Source organism: Rhinatrema bivittatum, chromosome 8 (genome assembly GCF_901001135.1).
Source record: "Rhinatrema bivittatum chromosome 8, aRhiBiv1.1, whole genome shotgun sequence".
Classification (NCBI taxonomy): Eukaryota; Metazoa; Chordata; class Amphibia; order Gymnophiona; family Rhinatrematidae; genus Rhinatrema; species Rhinatrema bivittatum.
This window is the reverse complement of record NC_042622.1, coordinates 99,134,061-99,152,916: the sequence shown is the minus strand read 5'-3', so window position 1 is coordinate 99,152,916 and position 18,856 is coordinate 99,134,061. Positions and strand designations below refer to the sequence as shown.

The window sequence follows — 18,856 nt, the reverse complement described above, 5'->3', positions numbered from 1 at the left end:
GCAAAAGCCAGAAAGACACTTGGATGCACAGGGTCAGCCGAGAAAGGCAGGTGCTATTGTCCTTGTGTAGGTCCCTGGTGAGACCTCATTTGGAACACTGTGTACAATTCTGGAGACCGCACCTTCAAAAGGATTAAAACAGGATGGAGTCAGTTCAAACGCTGGCTACTAAAATGATAGGTGGTCTTTGTTCTAAAGCATTAAGGGGACAGACTTAAACATCTGAACATGTATGCCCTAGAGCAGTGGTTCTCAACCGGTGCGTCGCGACACACTAGTGTGTCGCGTGGCTCCCGGTCCCTCCCGCTGCTCATTCTTCCCTGCTGCCGTTGCCGCCGGGCTATCAGCACGTTCAAGCCCAGCGGGAACGGCAGCGGTGCAAAAAAAAAAAAAAGCTGTGGCATCCGCGGCTGCCCTTTTCTTCTTCCCGCGCCTGCATTCCCCCCCCGGACCCGGAACAGGAAGTGGTGCGCGGGAAGAAGAAAGGCCGTGCCGCAAGAGAACCCACGCCTCGCGCGCCATCACGGCACACATGGGGAAGCGCTGCTGCGGCCGTATGGCCAACCGGTCTTCCTGTTCGGGGGGGGGGGGGAGCGGAAGCGCCGCGTGCAGCTTTCGCTTCCTCCCCCCAATGCAGGAAGATCAGCTGCCTCTCCTGCTGCCACCGGCCTCCTGCTATCTTCGGGCGTCGGGCCCTATGGTCCGCCGATCTTCCTGCTTGGGGTGGGGGAGCGGAAGCGTCACGCACAGCTTCCGCTTCCTCCCCCCAATGCAGGAAGATCAGCTGCCTCTCCTGCTGCCACCGGCCTCCTGCTATCTTCGGGCGTCGGGCCGTATGGTCCGCCGATCTTCCTGCTTGGGGGGGTGGGGAGGGAGGAAGCGGACGTTGTGCGCTGCGCTTCCGCAACCCCCCCCCCCCGACAGGAAGTTCGGACGCCCAAAGATAGCAGGAGTCCGGTGGCAGCAGGAGAGGCTGCTGATCTTCCTGCTCTGGGGGAGAAAGCGGAAAGGAAAGGAGAGAGCAGCATGAGCCTCCCGCGATCGATGGAATTCTTCCTTCTTGGCCTGCGGGGGCTGGAGGAGCAGCTACCGTTTGTGCTGGGGGGGGGGGGGGAGAGGAGGAGAGGAAGTGAGTGACAGAAAGAGAGAGAAGCAGCCAGCCAGCCAGCCTGTGTGTAAGTGAGAGAATGTGTGTGATTGAGAGCCTGTGTGTAAGTGAGAGAATGTATTTGATCGAGAGTATGTGTGTGATTGAGAGAAACTGGTCAGAGAGCTGATGTATGTGTATGTGAGAGACAATGAAAGTGACTGCTCAAGGAGATGACTGATGTGTATGTGAGAGTGTGAGACAGTCAGGGATGTGTGTGTGTGAGAGAGAGAGAGAGAGAAAAAGCATGGAAGTGAGAAATCTGGGTATGTGAGAAAGCATGGGAGTAAGAAGCCTGGTGTTGTGGGGGTGTATGTGAAAGAAAGCATGGGAGTGAGAAGCCTGATTATGTGAGAGAGAGCATGGGAGTGGGAAGCCTGTGTGTGTGCATGTATATGAGAGAGACTGGTTGGTAAGGTGACGGTGTGACTGGTGTGTATGTGAATGTGAGAGAGAGAATGTGATTCAGGGAATGAGAAGCCTGTGCACGTGGAGAGCGAGCATGGAAATGAGAGAGAGACTGGGTGTGTGTGTGTGTGTAACAGAGAAAGTGATTATGGGAATGAGAAGCCTGTGCATGTGAAGAGAGTGAGCATGGGAGTGAGAACCTGGGTGTGTGTGAGACACAGCATGGGAGGGAGAAGCCTGTGTATGTAAGACAGAACATGGAAGTGGGAAGCCTGTGTGTGTGTGTGTGTGTGTGTATGCATGAGAGAGATCAGGTGATGGGTGTGTGTGAGAGAGAGAGAGAGAGAAAGTGATTATGGGAATGAGAAGCCTGTGCAGGTGAAGAGTGGGCATGGGAGTGAGAAACCTGTGTGTGTGTGAGACACAGCATGGGAGTGAGAAGCCTGTATATCTGAAAGAGAACATGAGAGTGGGAAGCCTGTGTGTGTGTGTATATGCATGAGAGAGATCAGGTGACTGGTGTGTGTTTGCGTGTATGTGAGAGAGAGAAAGAAAGTGATTATGGGAATGAGAAGCCTGTGCATGTGGAGAGAACAAGCATGGGAGTGAGAGACTGGTGAGTGTATGTGAGAAAGAGAAAGTGATTATGAGAGTGAGAAGCCCATATATGTAAGTGGAACACGGGAGTGGGAAGCCTGTGTGTGTGTGTATGGCATGAGAGAAACTGTTCAGGAAGGTGACTGGTGTGTTTGTCAAAGACTGGGAGATGATTGGTGTGTGAGAGACAGAAACTGGTCATGGGGGCATGACTGGTATGGTGTGTGTGTGTGAGAGAGACATGGGCCCTAAGGAAGAGGACCATGAGTATAGAGCTTAGCCACTACTGCTGCTTCTGGTGTGTGCTACAGCCTGCATGGAAGAGGAGTAGGAAAGCTGCTGGAGGGGGTAAGTAAAGGTGGCTTTTTAAGTTTATTTTTCTTGATTGACTGCTATTTTAATTATTTAATATTATGTGATGTGTCTGCTTTTTTTGAAATATTTTATTGGTGTTTGGAGAATTTTTAATAGTTTTTATGAGTTTTTAATTGTTGGATGTTATTCTGTTCATAGTTGTTGTGAAACATTTATTCTGCTTATTAGTATAGTTTTACAATTATTTCTGTGTGGGGATCTATAGCTGCTTGCTAGTTCTGTTTTCCTAATAAGAGGTGTATTGGTTTTTAGGGCCTGATTTAATATTTGTAGTGTTGCCTTTTCATAGATAGGGTTGCTCCTGTTTGAGTGTATTCCATAATACAGGTGTAACTGTGTGTGGATTAGTTTATGTGCATTACTACAGATCCTGGGAGTATGTTAGGTCGGTTCTGTGTCTGTTACAGAGATATTTTACTAGCATGTAAGCGTTTGTATCTGTCTTATTTGTTGCGTTTTCTCAAGAGGACATGCATTGGTGGTAAACTGCTGTCTTTTCATAAGTAGGGCTATTGAGCCTGAAAGTAGAAGGAGTTTGAGTTGCTGTTACTGAGATGACACCAGAACCAGAATATCTTTTTTGTAGAGTGAGTTGAACGGGGAATGTCATAATTCTGCTTTACATCCATTATTGTGGATCAGGGGGGTTCCCGTGGATGCAAACTGTACATTTACATCTAGCCCTGTGACGATCATGGGTCAGTGTGTCACGCATGTGAGAACCATCTGTCAGGTGTGTCCCGACAGAAAAAAGGTTGAGAACCACTGCCCTAGAGGAAAGGTGAGCCAGGAAAGATATGATAGAGATATTTAAATACCACCAAGGTTTCCATGAACAGGAGTTGGGCCTCTTTCAATGGAAAGGAGCCTCTAGAATGAGGGGGGGTCATTGGATGAGAGTGAAAGGGGGTACTGAAGAGTAACATAAAGAAACATTTCTTTACAGAGGGTAGTGGATGCAGAGAACAGAATCCCTTTAGAGGTGGTGGAAACAAGGACAGTATCTGAATTCAAGATAGCATGGGATAAACATAAAGGATCTCTGAAGGAGTGGCAGGGATTGTAAAGCTGAATTAGTTGGTGTGGATGGGTGGACTAGATAGGCCGTATGATCTTTTTCTGCCATCACATTTCTCTGTTTCTATATAAAGCAAAATAAACTATTTAATAAAAGGGTAAGTAAAACAGCAGATAAATGAAGGGCAAAATTTTGATATCCTAAATGTTCTGTTTTGTTTAATATTTGTTTGTATGGTTTATAGAAGGGATTTTTTTTAATGTAATATGTAATTTTATTACTGGTTTTTATGGTTTCTTGCAATCAACTTTGAGTTTGTTATATCAGTCAGAATATCAATTCAAAATCAATCAACCTATCCTCAGATAGCATTGGCCTTTTTGAGAAATGTTCTTGAAACTGGGGTTCAAAGTATAAGCAGGATGAGACCCCCAGAAGCAGCAGGGTCCTTCAGTTCTCAGCTGTCCCATCAGCATGCACACTGCAAAAACCAAGAATACATGGATCATCTTGAAAGCAGGTTTTACGCTTGAGCTTCTTATAAATGTGAGAGTTTTTCACAGACTTATGATAGCCCCTGAGGTTTGCAGAGGTAGCAGAGGCTTGGTTGTGTTCTTTACCAGCAGAAAGCAGTGGTGATATTTCTCACTTAGCTACAAGAAAGAACCTCTGTGGTCAGAGTCAGAGTGAAGCTTTGAAGCACGTGGAGCACATTTAAAATGAAAGTGAAAATTGTCAGAAAACCATGCAGGGTGAAATAAGATGCAATCCCTGAAGTGGAACTAGTAAGAGAGCCAGATGTTTTCGCCCTAATATATTAAGTACATCCTTTCTGAGGAAACAGCAACTAGTGCAACAAGCATTGATGGTTATAAAAAAAGATATTTAACATGCCTAATTTAAAATCTCAGCTTCAGTGTTTGGTAGCACTAACATAAAGCATTACACATTTCAGAAAAATAACTTTAATTAAAAAAAGTGTCTTCCTTATAAGCACGGCCATTTTATTACTTACTTACTTACTTACTTACTTATTTATTTATTTTTATGTACTGACAATCGATCCTAAATATCACATCGGTTTACATTCAGGTATTTCCCTATCCCCAGAGGGCTTACAATCTAAGTTTGTACCTGTGCGCATATGTGCATATGTCCGGAACCCCCGCTGAACGACCTCCTGCAGTCGATCTCCTGCCGGCGCCATTTTCCGTACGGAAAACGATTCGCGGCAGGAAATCGCTCCCGGACCCCCGCTGGACCCCCAGGGACTTTTGGCCAGCTTGGGGGGGGCCTCCTGACCCCCACAAGACTTGCCAAAAGTCCAGCGGGGGTCCGGAACGACCTCCTGCAGTCGAATCGTGTTGGTCTATGGCCGCCGCCATTTTGCAGAATGGCACCAGCTGAAGACAACACGATTCAATTGCAGGAGACTGTTCCGGACCACCGCTGGACCCCCAGGTAATTTAAGGCATTGGGGGGGGGGGGGGGGGGTTCGGGAGGGTGGAGGATTTAATTTAAAGGGTCGGGGGTGGGTTTTAGGGTGTTTTAGTGTGCCGGTTTTCCTGCCCTCCCCTTCCCCCAATTTAGCTACGGACCGCCACTGGACCCCCAGGTAATTTAAGGCATTGGGGGGGGGGGTTCGGGAGGGTGGGGGATTTAATTTAAAGGGTCGGGGTGGGTTTTAGGGTGTTTTAGTGTGCCGGTTTTCCTGCCCTCCCCCTTCCCCCGATTTACGATTTTTTGACGATAAATCGGGGGAATTGGTATTGTATCGTGGCCCTAACGATTTTTGACGATTTAAAATATATCGGACGATATTTTAAATCGTCAAAAAACGATTCACATCCCTAGTATAGGATATTATTGCTATCTAGGTGTTCTGCTAGTTGCTTTTGTATACTTTTTTCTATTAATTTTGCAATTAAGGGTAGGTTCGATACTGGTCTGTAGTTGCTCAGGTTAAGTGGGTCGCTGTTTTTTTTTTTTTTTTAATCTGTTTTACGATAGCGCCTTTTAGTACGTCTGGCATGGATCCTTCCTCTAAGGATAGATTAACGATCTTTGCCAATGTCGGGGATACAGTGTTGGCTACTATTTATATGTCTATGGTTGTTATTGTGTCATATGCATGTGGGGCGGGATTTAGTTTTTTTAGTATAGTTTCGATTTCCAGTTCTGATACCTCGTTGAATGTTGACCATTGTTATGGACGTGCATCCAAAACGTGCGTCCAATTGCGTGTTAAACCATGCACTGCGTGCTGCGCATGTTATTGCATCAGCCCCATTGTGTCTAAGGGTGGCAAATTCCTAGTTAGCATTGCTTGTTTATTTGAGAGGAATGTAAATAGCTTGCATCCCTTATCAGGATGTTGGAAAGTAGAGCAAGGCAGAGAACAGCTGGGTGTGCAACAGCTGGAACATAACCCCATATCCTGCTTATTTCCTTCCTTTGAGGCTTTATAGTGCTATACTTTAGCAACTACACACTTTATGGAGCATTATTTCAGTGACCACCTTTCTGACCCAAGTTAAAATGTTCCTTTACAGTTGTTGAGGACTATATAAACTACAGTATTTTTAACTGAATGAACTTGTTAGGAGTCTGGAAATATTTTCTTAGCTCTTGAGTGGGTCCAGCTTGGAAGAGGTCGGGGAAATCTGTTCTAATGAAAAGGCTATACTGTGCCTGCTTTTAATTGTTTCTAATTACACACTAGGTGTAGATACAGTTTTAAAAACCATGAAAACCACTTACCAGTTTGTTCTGCTTTTGCTCGCAGCCTATCATGGAATGATTTTTGTCAGATTTTAACATTGTGAGTAATATAGTACAATGTTTGCATAGAAACTTCCCCAAGAAATAAGAAGGAAGAAAAGTAGTATCATTTCTAATTCTTGGGTAGTACAAAAGTTTATGCAGAAGATAAGTGAGACTAGTTTATAGTAATCTATCATTTAGTGATTCAGGGGAATTTCACAGTAATTTCCTGCCTGTGCCCACTCACAACCCAAACATCATAAACGTAGCACAAAGCACAGAGCATTTCATTTCTATCTGTCTTTACATACTGAAACATCTTTTAGGTGGACTGCAGAGGCTGGAACTGACTTTTTAGGGATATTGTGTTGCATTTTCTTGACAGTGGAAGAAAAACACCGGTGATTGGATCGCTCACTGGTCCCTGCGCTTGGGCATGGAGAAACCTGGCAGAGATTCTCAGGAAGGCTCCTGCTTGACTCCAGATGAAAACGAATTTCCCTTTGGGTACCCTACAAATATTTGCGATGATGTGCCCGGTCCAAAGTACCTTTGCTGTAACTGCAAGAATGTTCTGAAAAGGGCCCAACAAACACTGTGCGGACACAGATACTGCTTGGCTTGCCTCTCCTGGATTGTAAGGTAGGAAGGGGAGAAAGTTTGTGGGGAGGAAAAGGGAGGGAGAGACTTGAGGTGGGTAGCAGGGAGTGGTAACCATGGGAGCTGAAATGAGCTAATAATATTTCACTGTAATGTGTAGCAGTGTTCCTTCTTGCCGACCAGAGAAAGAGAGCATGCCCAACACCTTTTGTGCACGGTGCTCCAGGTTTTGGCCCCTTCCCCCACTGCCGCTTCATTTTCCATGGCTATACCAGTACCACCATGTTACTGAGTGATTTTCTTTGGCTTCTGACCGAGGCTTCAGTCCCTAGCCATAATGTAATGAAATTAGGACACTTAGGGAAGTGTGGACGACACTGTTACTCTTCTCCATGTGGTCAGCATGTAAATGGATCTGTTGATGGTGTGTATGTGTATGTGTGTGTGTGTGTGTGTGTGTAGTGGGGAGGGGATTGGAGATTGCAGCATCCGTTTCATGCCATAACACAGAATTGTGTACAGAGCAATGGACAAGATCAGTTGTTTGACATGGGGTGATTATAGCCTAGGATCCAAATTATACATTTTATTTCTTGTTTACAGTTAATGAGAAAGAATGTTAATTAGCAGCAACATTATTATTTTCTTTTATGATTCACTCTATTACTGTAACATCTATTTATTCACTTACATTTGTTCGCCACCTCTCTGACAATTGCTCTCGGCGGCTTGCAACATCCGTGCAGGATTGATAACTGTGTCATTCTGGTAGAATTCAAATGACACAGACAGTCACTGATCTACTTCTCCAGCTACCTAAGTGCCTGATTTAGTAAGGCTTTTCTCCCATTCCGTGGCCATAAGTGAGACAATTCTGACACTCCCCTGTTTATCAGAATGAATAGGAAAATACTTTGGAGCATAATCCTGAAAATGAGAGGTGAAGGTGGGCCGCCAGCTCACAGTTTTTAGCCACACCTCTCATTCTGTGCAATACAACCCGAGTTCCTATTGGCTCAGCGGTGAGAATGAGGAGAGCACTCCGGGACTATTGCTGATGCTAGGAGGCAAGAACCATGCTAGCCACAGGCAAAAGGATTATGAATGTAAACCCTGCCCAAGGGGATTGTGATGTGAGATCACTTGTTAGCAATCCAAAGACTTCTAGAAAAATGACCAGGAGATGGTCAACTGACCTAGAGATAAGGCAGCCAGAAAGAGCAGACCAGGGTAAAGGCTCATCTTATGCAGAAATCCTTACAAAACCAAATAATGTATGTATCTTATACCTGACTCCTGCCCATCAGGGGCTAGGTGTCCAGCCTAATAGCCTCATACATTTTTTGGACTGATAATCATGCTTTAGTTGAATAAGAAAAGCAGACCCATGGTTCCTGTGTGATAGTAAAGAGCAGTGCCCTTTGCTCTTGTGTACCACCCATAGGTAATTGTTCTTCACTTCTATTAGCTGGCTCTTAACCTGTTATTTTAACTTGTAAGGTAGAGGTCATGAAATGAAACTCCAGGGGGGACAACTCAGAACCAACATCAGGAAACACTTATTTATGGAGAGCGTGGTGGATTCCTGGAATCGCCTTCCAGAGGTGATGGTGAGGATGATAACAGGAATTGAATTCAAAAGGGCATGGAATAAACACTGTGAATCCCTAAAGACTAGAAGTTGGAAATGAAGAAAAGGGTGCATGGGGGTAACCTGCATGGCGTGGCAGTTACTATCCTTAACAGAAGGCACGGGGATTAATACTTTTAAACAATCAGCCTGATATTTGTGACAAAACGGCAACACTGCTCTCTGCTTCAATGGTAGGGGGGGGGGGGGGGAAGGGGAATTAGATTCAGATGGCAGCCAGTGCTAGGCCCCGACTTTTATGGTGCAGGATACTGATACGCAGACAGTAGAATAAAGCACAGGACTTCTTCTATGGTCAAGTCCAAAAAGCAAAGCACGTTCAAGCAGCATTGTCTAAATTATCTTGAAAAGTCTGCTCACACTGTAAAAACAATTTTGGAATGGGTTTGCCAGCTGCTCGGTTTAGATTGTAAATATTGCTACCTTCCTTTTACATAAGGCTTGGGGATAACCTGCACGGAGCGGCAGTTACTATTCTCAACAGAAACATGGGGATAACCTGAACAGAGAAGCAGTTAACTACCATAGGAAGCTTGCTGAGAAGACCGGATAGACCATTTGGTCTTTTTCTGCCATCATTACTATGTTACTATTTTACTATGTTTTCTCTTGGTAGAACTCGAAATAAGGAAATGCTCACATTTTCCACAAACAGCAAACATTCATTCATCTCTCTATCCAGGAGGTGTGAGATAATTTTAATTATGATCATATGTTTGCCACAGGTATTTTAGGGAAACTTGCAAGTATTTCTGTGTTTTCAATGATGTAATCTCAAACAGGTACCTTTAATCTTTTTCCTTTTCTTCAGTCTATTTTGTTTTGTCTCAGAATCCGTAGCAAAACAAAAAACAAACAAATAAAGAAATAACTTTGTACAGGGCAGCAGAAAAAGACCAACTAGCCCTTAAAGTCTGCTCGGTTATTGCTGCCACATTGCTAAGGATGTATCCCAACTTCCAGCAGTAGGAGCTGCTTATCCAAGTCAGCTTTTGTTGCCTCCCTCTTTGGTTTTCCACCATTCCAGACAATTGAGCATTCAGGTCTTCATTTCCAATCCAACATCCATCAGCAGCTCCTCCAATAATCACCAAGCCCTGCAGAAATGAAAACCAGAGAGGCCACTGCCCAAACAACTAGTCACTTAACTCTCCTTGGCCTTGCTGGACAGTGCCTAGGTTGATACTTGTACACTGATGCTTCACTGTCAAGATGTTTGCATCCAGAAAATGGAAATGAAACCACTTTTTTCAGCATGAGAATACCAGTCTAGACTTTATCCATATTGGTAACAGAGGCAAGGGAAAAATACATGAACTTCTAATCAGGAGAACAAAGTGTAAACCAGAAGCTTAAGATATTGTTCTTGCTCTGACTAGGAAAGGTGAATCAAATTGCAAAGGGGAGAACCCCTATTCACTCTCTGTTTGAAGTAAAGGGAAATGGTGACTTTTGTTGGTCAAGACAGAGAGGGGCCAATGCAAAAATGCTTTCCTTTGAAGCCTACAGAACTCCTTCTTATGTATGCAAATGTTAAATTACCCTCTGGTTCTACTACAAGGGGGGAGGGGGGATGCCATGAACTGTAGTGACACCAAGTGGACCTGGCTACAATTGCTAGTGTTACAGAAGGGTTTTTCATGTGCCCTTGGGCCTCGGCCCGACCCCAGATGAATCTAGGACTGAACCGAGGGTTGGCAGTGTGTCCTAGCATGGCGGAGACAAGGTCTTATCCCTCTGCCGGACCTTCATGCTCCTGGAGCCAACAAGTTGATGTTGGTAGATGAACAGTCCTCCGACCGTTCCCAGCCCTTTTGGACCTGCCGCATAGGAACGGCATGAAGCAGCAGGCCGGACTGAGGATGAGGGCAGATGGAGGCCTTGTGACACAGAGACTTTGGACTAGGACTAAGGCGAAGACATCACAGATGAGGGCTGATGCAAAGACATCACAGACGAGGCGAGGAACTTGGAAGAGTCAAGACGATCTCTCAGGGCACCCTACACAGTCCACCCGCAGGACTGGTCACAGACCACCCTGTCCCACTGCGTGCCCTACACAGCCCGAGGAGGCTGGTCACGGACCACGCGGAGAGCAGGACGAGCGCAGGAAGAAATCCAGCCAAGGCAAGACTCCGATGACGGAGCCGGTGTCATCCGGAGAACCACAGGAGCTGGCAGGTCATGAAGGCTCAGGAGTGCAGGACATGAATCCAGCTGCAGGCAACTCCAATGACAGAGACGTGTCACCCGGAGAACCATGTTGCTGGCAAGACAAGAAGGCTCAAAAGCACAGGAGAAATTGGAAGGCATTAGAGAAGAACATCAGGAAACCTGAAACATCAGGAAGCAAGACATCGGGAAACAAGACATCAGGAGACCTGGACGAGGACCTCAGGAGACGGACATGGCACAAGAAGCAGACGAGACATGGAGCTCCAATGATGAACGAGAAGGACCTGATGGAGCGCTGGAAGACAGAAACTTCCAGGAGCGAAGTAACTCCGATGGAAGGCAAAAGTGGAATGCAGGAGCAGCCCTTTATAGGGCTGACACAGGAAACAGTCCTTAGGTGGGGCCCAGGGCATATCCGGCCATGGGCCCTTTAAATCTTGAAGGGAGGTGCGGCCGCGCGCCTAGGAGCAGGTACAGGAAGCTGTGCAGGACCGTGGACAGCGGCCCTGCACTGACGTCGACGTGGCAAAGGCAGGGCTGGGCTGGGCTGAGGAGCAGGCCCTGATGTCGGCAGCGGCTCCTGCCACTGCAGGAGGGCCCGAGGGCGGCTCCGGCCACCAGGAAGGCCCTGAGACTGCGGCCTCCAGCTGCGAAGATGGCGGAGAAGTCCGCAGCTCCAGTCACAGTGAAGAGAGCATGATGGGTGACCTCCGGGCTGCAAGAGGCAAACAAAGTCCATGGCACTGGCCGCGGGGGAGGCCCGACGTCGGCGGCGTCCGGCCACATCAGGAAGGCAACAGCAAGGTGAGGAGCCTGCTTGCGGGGTACGCCCGCAGGCAGGATTCATGACAGCTAGATTTAAATTGATATTTCTGCAGAAGGAAAATTTTGGGTTGAATGGACCTATGGAATCAGAATCAGAAATTGGGGTGTAATCCCAGATCAGAGCCAATGAGGAGCAGGGGATCAATTGCTAATGAACTTTTTAAAATTAGATATAAAAGAAAGGTTGTCTTTTGTGTAGTCAGACAGGCAGAGAGGGGAAAAGATAGGAGGACATAGCAATGAGGTGAGATTCCTAACCCAGCCACATGGCTGCTACCGCAAAGGAAAGAGCAGTTGCAGATATATTGGAGTGTTCCTCATAGCCATAGTCTGTAGAATAGTAATTATATAGCAGTGCTGAGAAAGTAGTGGTTTGTTATTTTGTGGTGAGGGAAAAGAGTGTGAGTTTCAAATATTTCCTGACCTTTTGTTTCATTTATAGCTAGAAGAACAGAATGTAGAATATTATCTGCATACGTTCAGTATCAGGCTGACTTAGTTGCAGGGAAATTCGGAAGATTTGTCATGATTTTAAATAGAGTAGAGAGGGAATTTTTTTTTTTTTTGTGAAAACTGGGACTTCCAATCTCCTTAAGCAAGTGGATACTGCAGCTGAACTGACCACAGGATCCGAAGCATCTGCATTGGCTTCATCAAGCACACAGTGGAGCAGCTTGACTAAAGAAAAGGAAAACAGAACTCATATGAGACAACTGAGAACTTATGTTATTATTCTGGCCAGAATGTAGGTGGGAGTTTGAAGTATTTTGCAAGTGAATTGAACTGAGAAACAGAATAGGGCTAGTGATTTTTCTTTTATATCTTGCAACCTGATTTTCCTCACTTTTTTATGTTAATAAAATCTTCTTTCCTTTTTACTATGATGCAATTTGTCTGTGTTTGCTATAGAGTATAAGAAACCGAAAGTGCTGTGTAATTGTGCATACACTGATTTTATATGCAATACTTGCTATAGCTATATAAGGTGGGTTTTATGTCATCACTTATTGTTCTAATCTGTGCTTCAGCCTCTCCTCCCCATCCCTGGGAGACCTTTTAGTTGTGTGGGCACATTACATATGTCTGTCCCTAAACACAAGGCTGAGAGGTGGAGTTATTTTTGTGTCCCTCCTATAATAGGGGAGAGGTTTCCAAAAGGCAAGGTGAAGTCCAGAGATCCAGGTTCCAATCCCACTTCTAACCTGTGTAATTTTCAGATCATTTATCTTCCCTGTGCTCAGACTCAGGCTGTATGTTCTTGGGAGTTCGTAACTATGCCATTTAGTCCATGCAGGACAACATTCTATAAATAACAAATTCTTATTATCTGCTGTAAATAAATCCTCCACTGAGTACTTGATAAAATCATTCAGTTGCAGATAAAACAAATCCATATTAAGATTTCCCTTTTTCTTATTACTTTGATTGAATTTAATTTAAAATTATTGAAAGATCCTGGTATTCAGACTAGTAGTACTCCAGTGTTGATCCTCATCAGAAACAGGATTACACTCATTCATGTAATGTGAGGCCTCAGCATGGACAGCTGAAGAGCGGACCTGCATCAGAACCGTGTGCATGTGTAAAGTGCAAATACCATACAGACAATGGAAGGATAAACTCCAGGGAGATTTTTAAAACAGAGGGGTATAGCTTATTCCAAACAGCACAGAAAATATATGAAATAAAATATATAAGGACCAAAAAGAAAGGACACCTAGGAATAAGACCAAAAGAAGAAAGCCATAAATTCAAGAAACTGGAAATTTGGTAGTTAAGCTGCTTTAACAGGATAATGCTAGACAAATTGTACAATAGAAAGAACTGCCACTGTTGGGGAGATGAGGGACGTTCCTTTTAAAAATAAACATCTTTCTGGTCCTATTGTTCCAACTGTGTTTTCTTTCTAACAGAAACACTAAAAGTCCCATTTGCCAGAAGTGCAAAGAGGAGGATCCCCAAGCTGGAAATGAAGGAAGTCTCTTAACAGAGGAAAGGGTACGTTACAGCAAGAATTTCGCCAATGAACTGCCTCAGTAATTAAACACATTTCTCTTTACAAGTGCCCACCCCACCGGCAATGTTTAAAGAAGACGAGAAATCCAGGTCGCCAGATCTGAAAGTATGGTCTTTTGTTATTGGACATTAACTGAAGAGCCCTTTCAAAGGCATCTTTTGAGAGAATTGGAAGATGTGCCAGTAAAGCAACTGGCTGGCCCACACAGCGTGCTGGATTCTCACTTGTGAAGTCCTTGGCCACCAAGCTCAGTGCTGGCTCTCCTATTTTCACCTAACTTCTAGTGAAATAGTCTGAGCTTGTCTGTACCCCTATCCCAGTCTCTGACCTGAGCTCTTATTGCACTGAGAATTAGGGGCCTGGAAAGTGTATCTGTCCCTTTTATACTTCTGTATACAGTTGCCAACATTTGACTGTGCAAATTCTGAACATTTGGAGATGCTGAATAATATCTTTACCACAATTGTGTTGGGCCATGGGACTTTTATCACCACTGCTCCCTTCAGGGCATGAATAAACCATACTGACCAGCACTGAATTCCCCCACAACTTCATAGCAGGTTAAAAAATCACACAGACATAATCATTTCAAACTTTCCAAAAACAGCAATGACCTGTCCAAACCATTGTTCTTTGCTTTATTTTTCCTTGTCATACTGTTGTCAGTCGGCTCTATGATCTTATCTGTCTTCTCCTACTTCCTTTCCTGGTTCTTATTTCCATTGACTTTCCTTTTATATGCCTCTTCTCTCTTCTCAAAAATCCTCATCTCTCTTGCCATCTGTCTCTGAAATCTCTCTCTTTCCTGTCACTTTTGTCTCTTTTTATCTCTCTCCTTTCATTTTCATCTCTTTTTCATCCATCTCAGCTCCCCTCCCCGTCTCATTCCTGCATTTCCCTTACCCCGTGTCTTTCACCCCTTTCATTTTCCCTCTTTCTGCCCCTCCTAGCTATATCTTCTTTCTCCTTCTTCCATCTCTCTGTCTGTTTTTCTATCATCTATTTGCCTCTCCCCCTCCACCCTGGTCCTCAATCTTCCTATCTCACCCGCTCACCACCAGCCCTCTCCTCACTTACTTAGCTCAGTTTTTCTCTATTTTATTTCATCCTCTGTCTTCCCCCTCACTGTTTCCTTTCCTCTCCTCTCTTTCCGATGCTTTCTCCTTCTATCCTTCTCTCTCCCTTCTCCCCATCCTTTCACTTCTCTCCTGAACTCTCTCCCTCTTTCCATCCTCTCTTGCCTTTCACATCCTATCCACTTCTTTCTACAGCTCTCATCTTTCTGTATCCTCTTCTTATCCCTCTATTCTTCTCCTTTGCACATCCCTCCTTCTCCCTCTGCTGCCCTTCCCCTCATCTCTCTTGCTCATCCTTCTCTATCTCTGTCCCAGTTTGTTTCCCACTCCCTTCCTAGCCCTTCAAGCTTAGTTCTCGGTTTGCTCTCTCCCTCTCTCTTTTTTATCCCTAGCCCTCACCTTCCAGCCACCACAGCTGGATTTAAGGCCTTTGTCCTTTTGCCTTGATCTTTGTTTTCACCCTTCTCAGTTCAGGGCATTTGCTTCCTTTCCCCACACCTCAACTGGCAGAGCTCAAAGCCTGGAACTTTACTTTTGGCAAGTCTCATCTAACTACTGAGCAATTCCATCAAGCAGCCTTGTGATTTGAACCACACATAGACCTTGCACTATACAGGCTGTGGGAGCGGGGACCTGGAGTAGTTTAAACCACAGGGCTGCCTAATGGAAATACTCGATAATTGGAGTAAGGTTCCTACATGTGGTAGAGAGAACCACACTGAGTTCTGCTGGCAGGATTCAGAGACAGAGAAATGAGGGTCCGGGTCAGAGAGGAGAGCTGGGGAAATTTGGCTCTGCACATGGTGGTGGTGGTAGTGGCAGCAGCTATCCAGGTCAGAGAGCGTGTCATGGGGATGGAAGTTGGCCAGACAGGGCATGGGAGGGTCAGGTGGAACAGCTGGACAGGAAGTGGATGATGGGAGCCATCGGATCAGCCAGTGCGTGGCTTGTTGGGGGTACATTTAATAACAGTGGGACGGTAGCAGGAGCAGGACCAGGAAAAGGCAAGGAGGAGAATGTGAAGCATGCAGTAGCTGGGCAGGGATGGTTGTGGGTGGTGGCAGCTCAGCAGCTGACCAGCCTAGACTAATGTCAGTGCCTCAGCAGTGGCAGGTAGCAGGAGCGGGACTCAGGTGGGGACAGCAGCAACATGGGCTTTGCAAGGTTGGTGGTTGCCTTAGTGGCTGGAGGGGGCACATAGACCTCAATAGCTGAGAGCCGCATTAGTGCCCAGTTGCAAGGAGTCAAAGATGGCCTATTGCTCTGCAGGCTGCAGCAGTGGTGCTGGGAAACTTACTGCACTGAGTGAACCGGTCGCACTGGGGTGGATTCAGAGCCCCCCACCCCAGCCCTCATGGGAGGAGGATCAGATATTGAAGTGCAACTGAAGGGCTAACATCCAGACATTTTAAGCCCTCCTCCCTCTGCCTTTCAAACAGTACCTGAAAATTCTGTGCAGTTGGCAGCTCTGTTCTGGGATAATTAGAATTTGCACTTCATAATGTTCTGAGGCTGTAATGCAACCTCCCCTGGCATAGAACAGGGAATGAAACTGCTTTGAAAATGTTTCTGCAACCACTTTTGGCACCTTTTGAAACCTGAGAGGATGACTCAGTGTTGTAATGCATTTAAATGCCCTGTGGTTTTATTTTAAATCTTTAGGCCGCAAGTCGTGTGCCTGGCTGAAGCTCCAGGGCACGGTGAATATTGCTAAATTTCCTGGTGAGGTTTAGTAAAGGAGATAAGTCCTCGGCTGTGTTAGAGATAATTGAGATTCACATGAAGGCTAATGCCTCCTGTGAGCATCCTTTCAATGATGCCATCATGCCCAGGACACGTTTAGCGGGTGATGGGTCCAAAGGGAGATTTAGGGGTGCAGAACTGGCCAAAAATACGTTATTTAGTACAAGGTTAGAGGTCAGGCTCAAAGATCACTGACTATTTTATTCTAATTCTTTATATATTGTATGAGGAAACGTCAGGAAATAAAGTATTTGAAAGTTCTTTCCACCGTTCTAAATCAACGTAAACAGGTGGTTGGTGGGAGGGTGATGCAGGGGCCACACTGCTATGCTGATCCTCATCAGTATCTCATGCAGGGTCACATGGGTACAGGGCAAGCATGAATACAGCACCAGACAGTCAAAGAGGAACTTTGAGGAAAGAGATGTCTGAGGACAGGGTTCATCAGAGTAATAAAAAGGTTAAAAAAAAAAAATGGGTGAAGGAGAAAGTGAAGAGATTGGAACAATAAGGAGACCTGGGAATAAGAGAGGAGGAAAACCTGATGATATTCTAAGTAATTATAATTCAACTGTTTAGTAGTACACCAGCGTTAAGCTGTTGATCCATAGGAGCACTAGGACCCCGTAAAGAGAATTATTATACAGATACACGAGAGTCCCTGCTTGTCCGAGTGGGGTCTGTTGGCAGGATGGGGCAGAACACTCAGGTTGGAACCTGGTTGCAGTTACCCATTGGCATTATTGGCACTACGGCTTCTGCACGGTGGGTGAGTTGAAACTGGAAGCTAACCTCAGGCTAGTGGAATATCGGGCCATTTCTCATGTGTTAAAACATTTCCTGCATAGGAAAGACTGGAACTAGGGCTACCTGATTTCACCTTACAGGTTTTATCCAGTTCTGAGTTTACCCCATTGCATGCAGGGACTTGTGGTTCTGATTTACCCTGTTGCAAGTCCCTAAGAAAAGTAAGACTACAAGTCCCAGCATGAGTGGGGTAAACCCAGAACTGGATCAACACTGTCAGACGAATCTGGAGCCAGGTGGCTACTCTAGACTGGGAGCATAATAATCCTGTGTGGCATCCCAAAGGGGTAAAGTGTTTCCCTTACTGCTGAGTAAGCAAATCCGGTTATTTCAATGATATGTTTGCTGTTAGCCTTCCCTCCTAACGTATTGCAGGAATACTGTCTCACTGCATGTTAATCAGTAACTGATTTGTGCCATCACTGTCCCTAGTGGGGCCAGTATTTCCCTTCCCCCTTCCCCCCTGCTCATGGACCTCCAAACCTTTCCTTCCCACTGCCCCCGCCCTGTCCCTGTGTCTCAGGGGCTGCGCTCCAGCGATGCACCTCCCTCTAACAGCAGTGAGTTCCCGGGGAACTAAATTAGACCTCTCCCCTCCCCCACCTCCCGGTATCATGCATAAGACCAGGCTTGGTGTTAAGAAAAAGTTTGACCTGACTGCCTTTCAGCTGAAATTGCAGAGCATGCAGGCTTTCATGGGTTAGTGGAGAGCAGGGCCTGAGTGAGGGGGGGCTGTCCCTCAGAAATTCTGCTGGTTTTTTTGCACTTTTTGTTTTTTTTTAGCCGAAAGATGAGGAGATTCCAGTGAGTATTTATGGCAGGTGAACTTCAATCTGAAATTGAGAGCTTTGCCCATTGAAATGACCCTGTTTCAGAATTTCTGTTTGTGAAAAAGTGCGCTGAGATTAAATTGTTTCTTCTCCGGCCCTGGATGGTGGTAGTAATCAAATCAGCCACAGCTTAGGACTGAAACAGAGAGTAAAGGAGGGAGGTAGCTGGAGATACGCTAGTGTCAGGCCGGGGCAACTGGGCAGGCTGGGTGGGCCAGCACACCTACAGGAGAGCAGTACTGTCAGCCAGCACCTTCAACTTCCGTCTTTAACACTTTCTGCTATTACTTTCATACCCTAGGTAGAATATTATATTTCTAACACCTTCTCCTAATTGATGACTTGTTTTAGTGAGAGGGAGTGGTTTTTATTGGATTTCCAGCTCCATTGGAACTGGTACTGATAAACTCACTGCCACAAGCCTTCATTTGCCTGTCCCCGGGGACTTTACCCCTTATACCCCTCCCAACTTGCTTTCCCCGGGCAGCGCAGAGATGGTCCTCGGCTGGGCCCATGCACCAGTGCTCCTTCCGGAACCCTGCAATCACGGACTCTAAACTGTCCCCACTGCATAATGTTTGAGACTCCCTCTCCGCAGGGGCTGTGAATGCTGCCTCTGCAGCGTTCCTAGCCTTGGCCGGCCTGGAGCGTGGAAGAGCTGAGTTGGCATTCCAACTCAGGTCCCGCTGCGTTGAGTGCACTGCCACCGAGCAATTGGACCGCCTTTATACTAACTGATGCCAACCCAGCCTTCTCTTGACGCCTCCTAAATTCTGCTATTGTGGGAGTTCTGGCCCCTCTCTTTCCATTCTTCCATATTTGTT

At 45.9% G+C, this 18,856-nt stretch overlaps 1 protein-coding gene across 1 annotated transcript in view; it reads left to right on the top strand.

The window, feature by feature from the left end:
* The first annotated feature begins 6,624 nt into the window (after positions 1 to 6,624).
* TRAF1 (TNF receptor associated factor 1) overlaps positions 6,625 to 18,856 on the top strand; it is a 57,065-nt gene continuing 44,833 nt past the window's right edge. The window contains exons 1-2 of the mRNA XM_029614487.1: positions 6,625 to 6,950; positions 13,473 to 13,557. Coding sequence (XP_029470347.1) covers positions 6,745 to 6,950; positions 13,473 to 13,557 — 291 coding nt within the window. The 5' untranslated portion in view covers positions 6,625 to 6,744. The remainder of the gene's footprint in view (positions 6,951 to 13,472; positions 13,558 to 18,856) is intronic.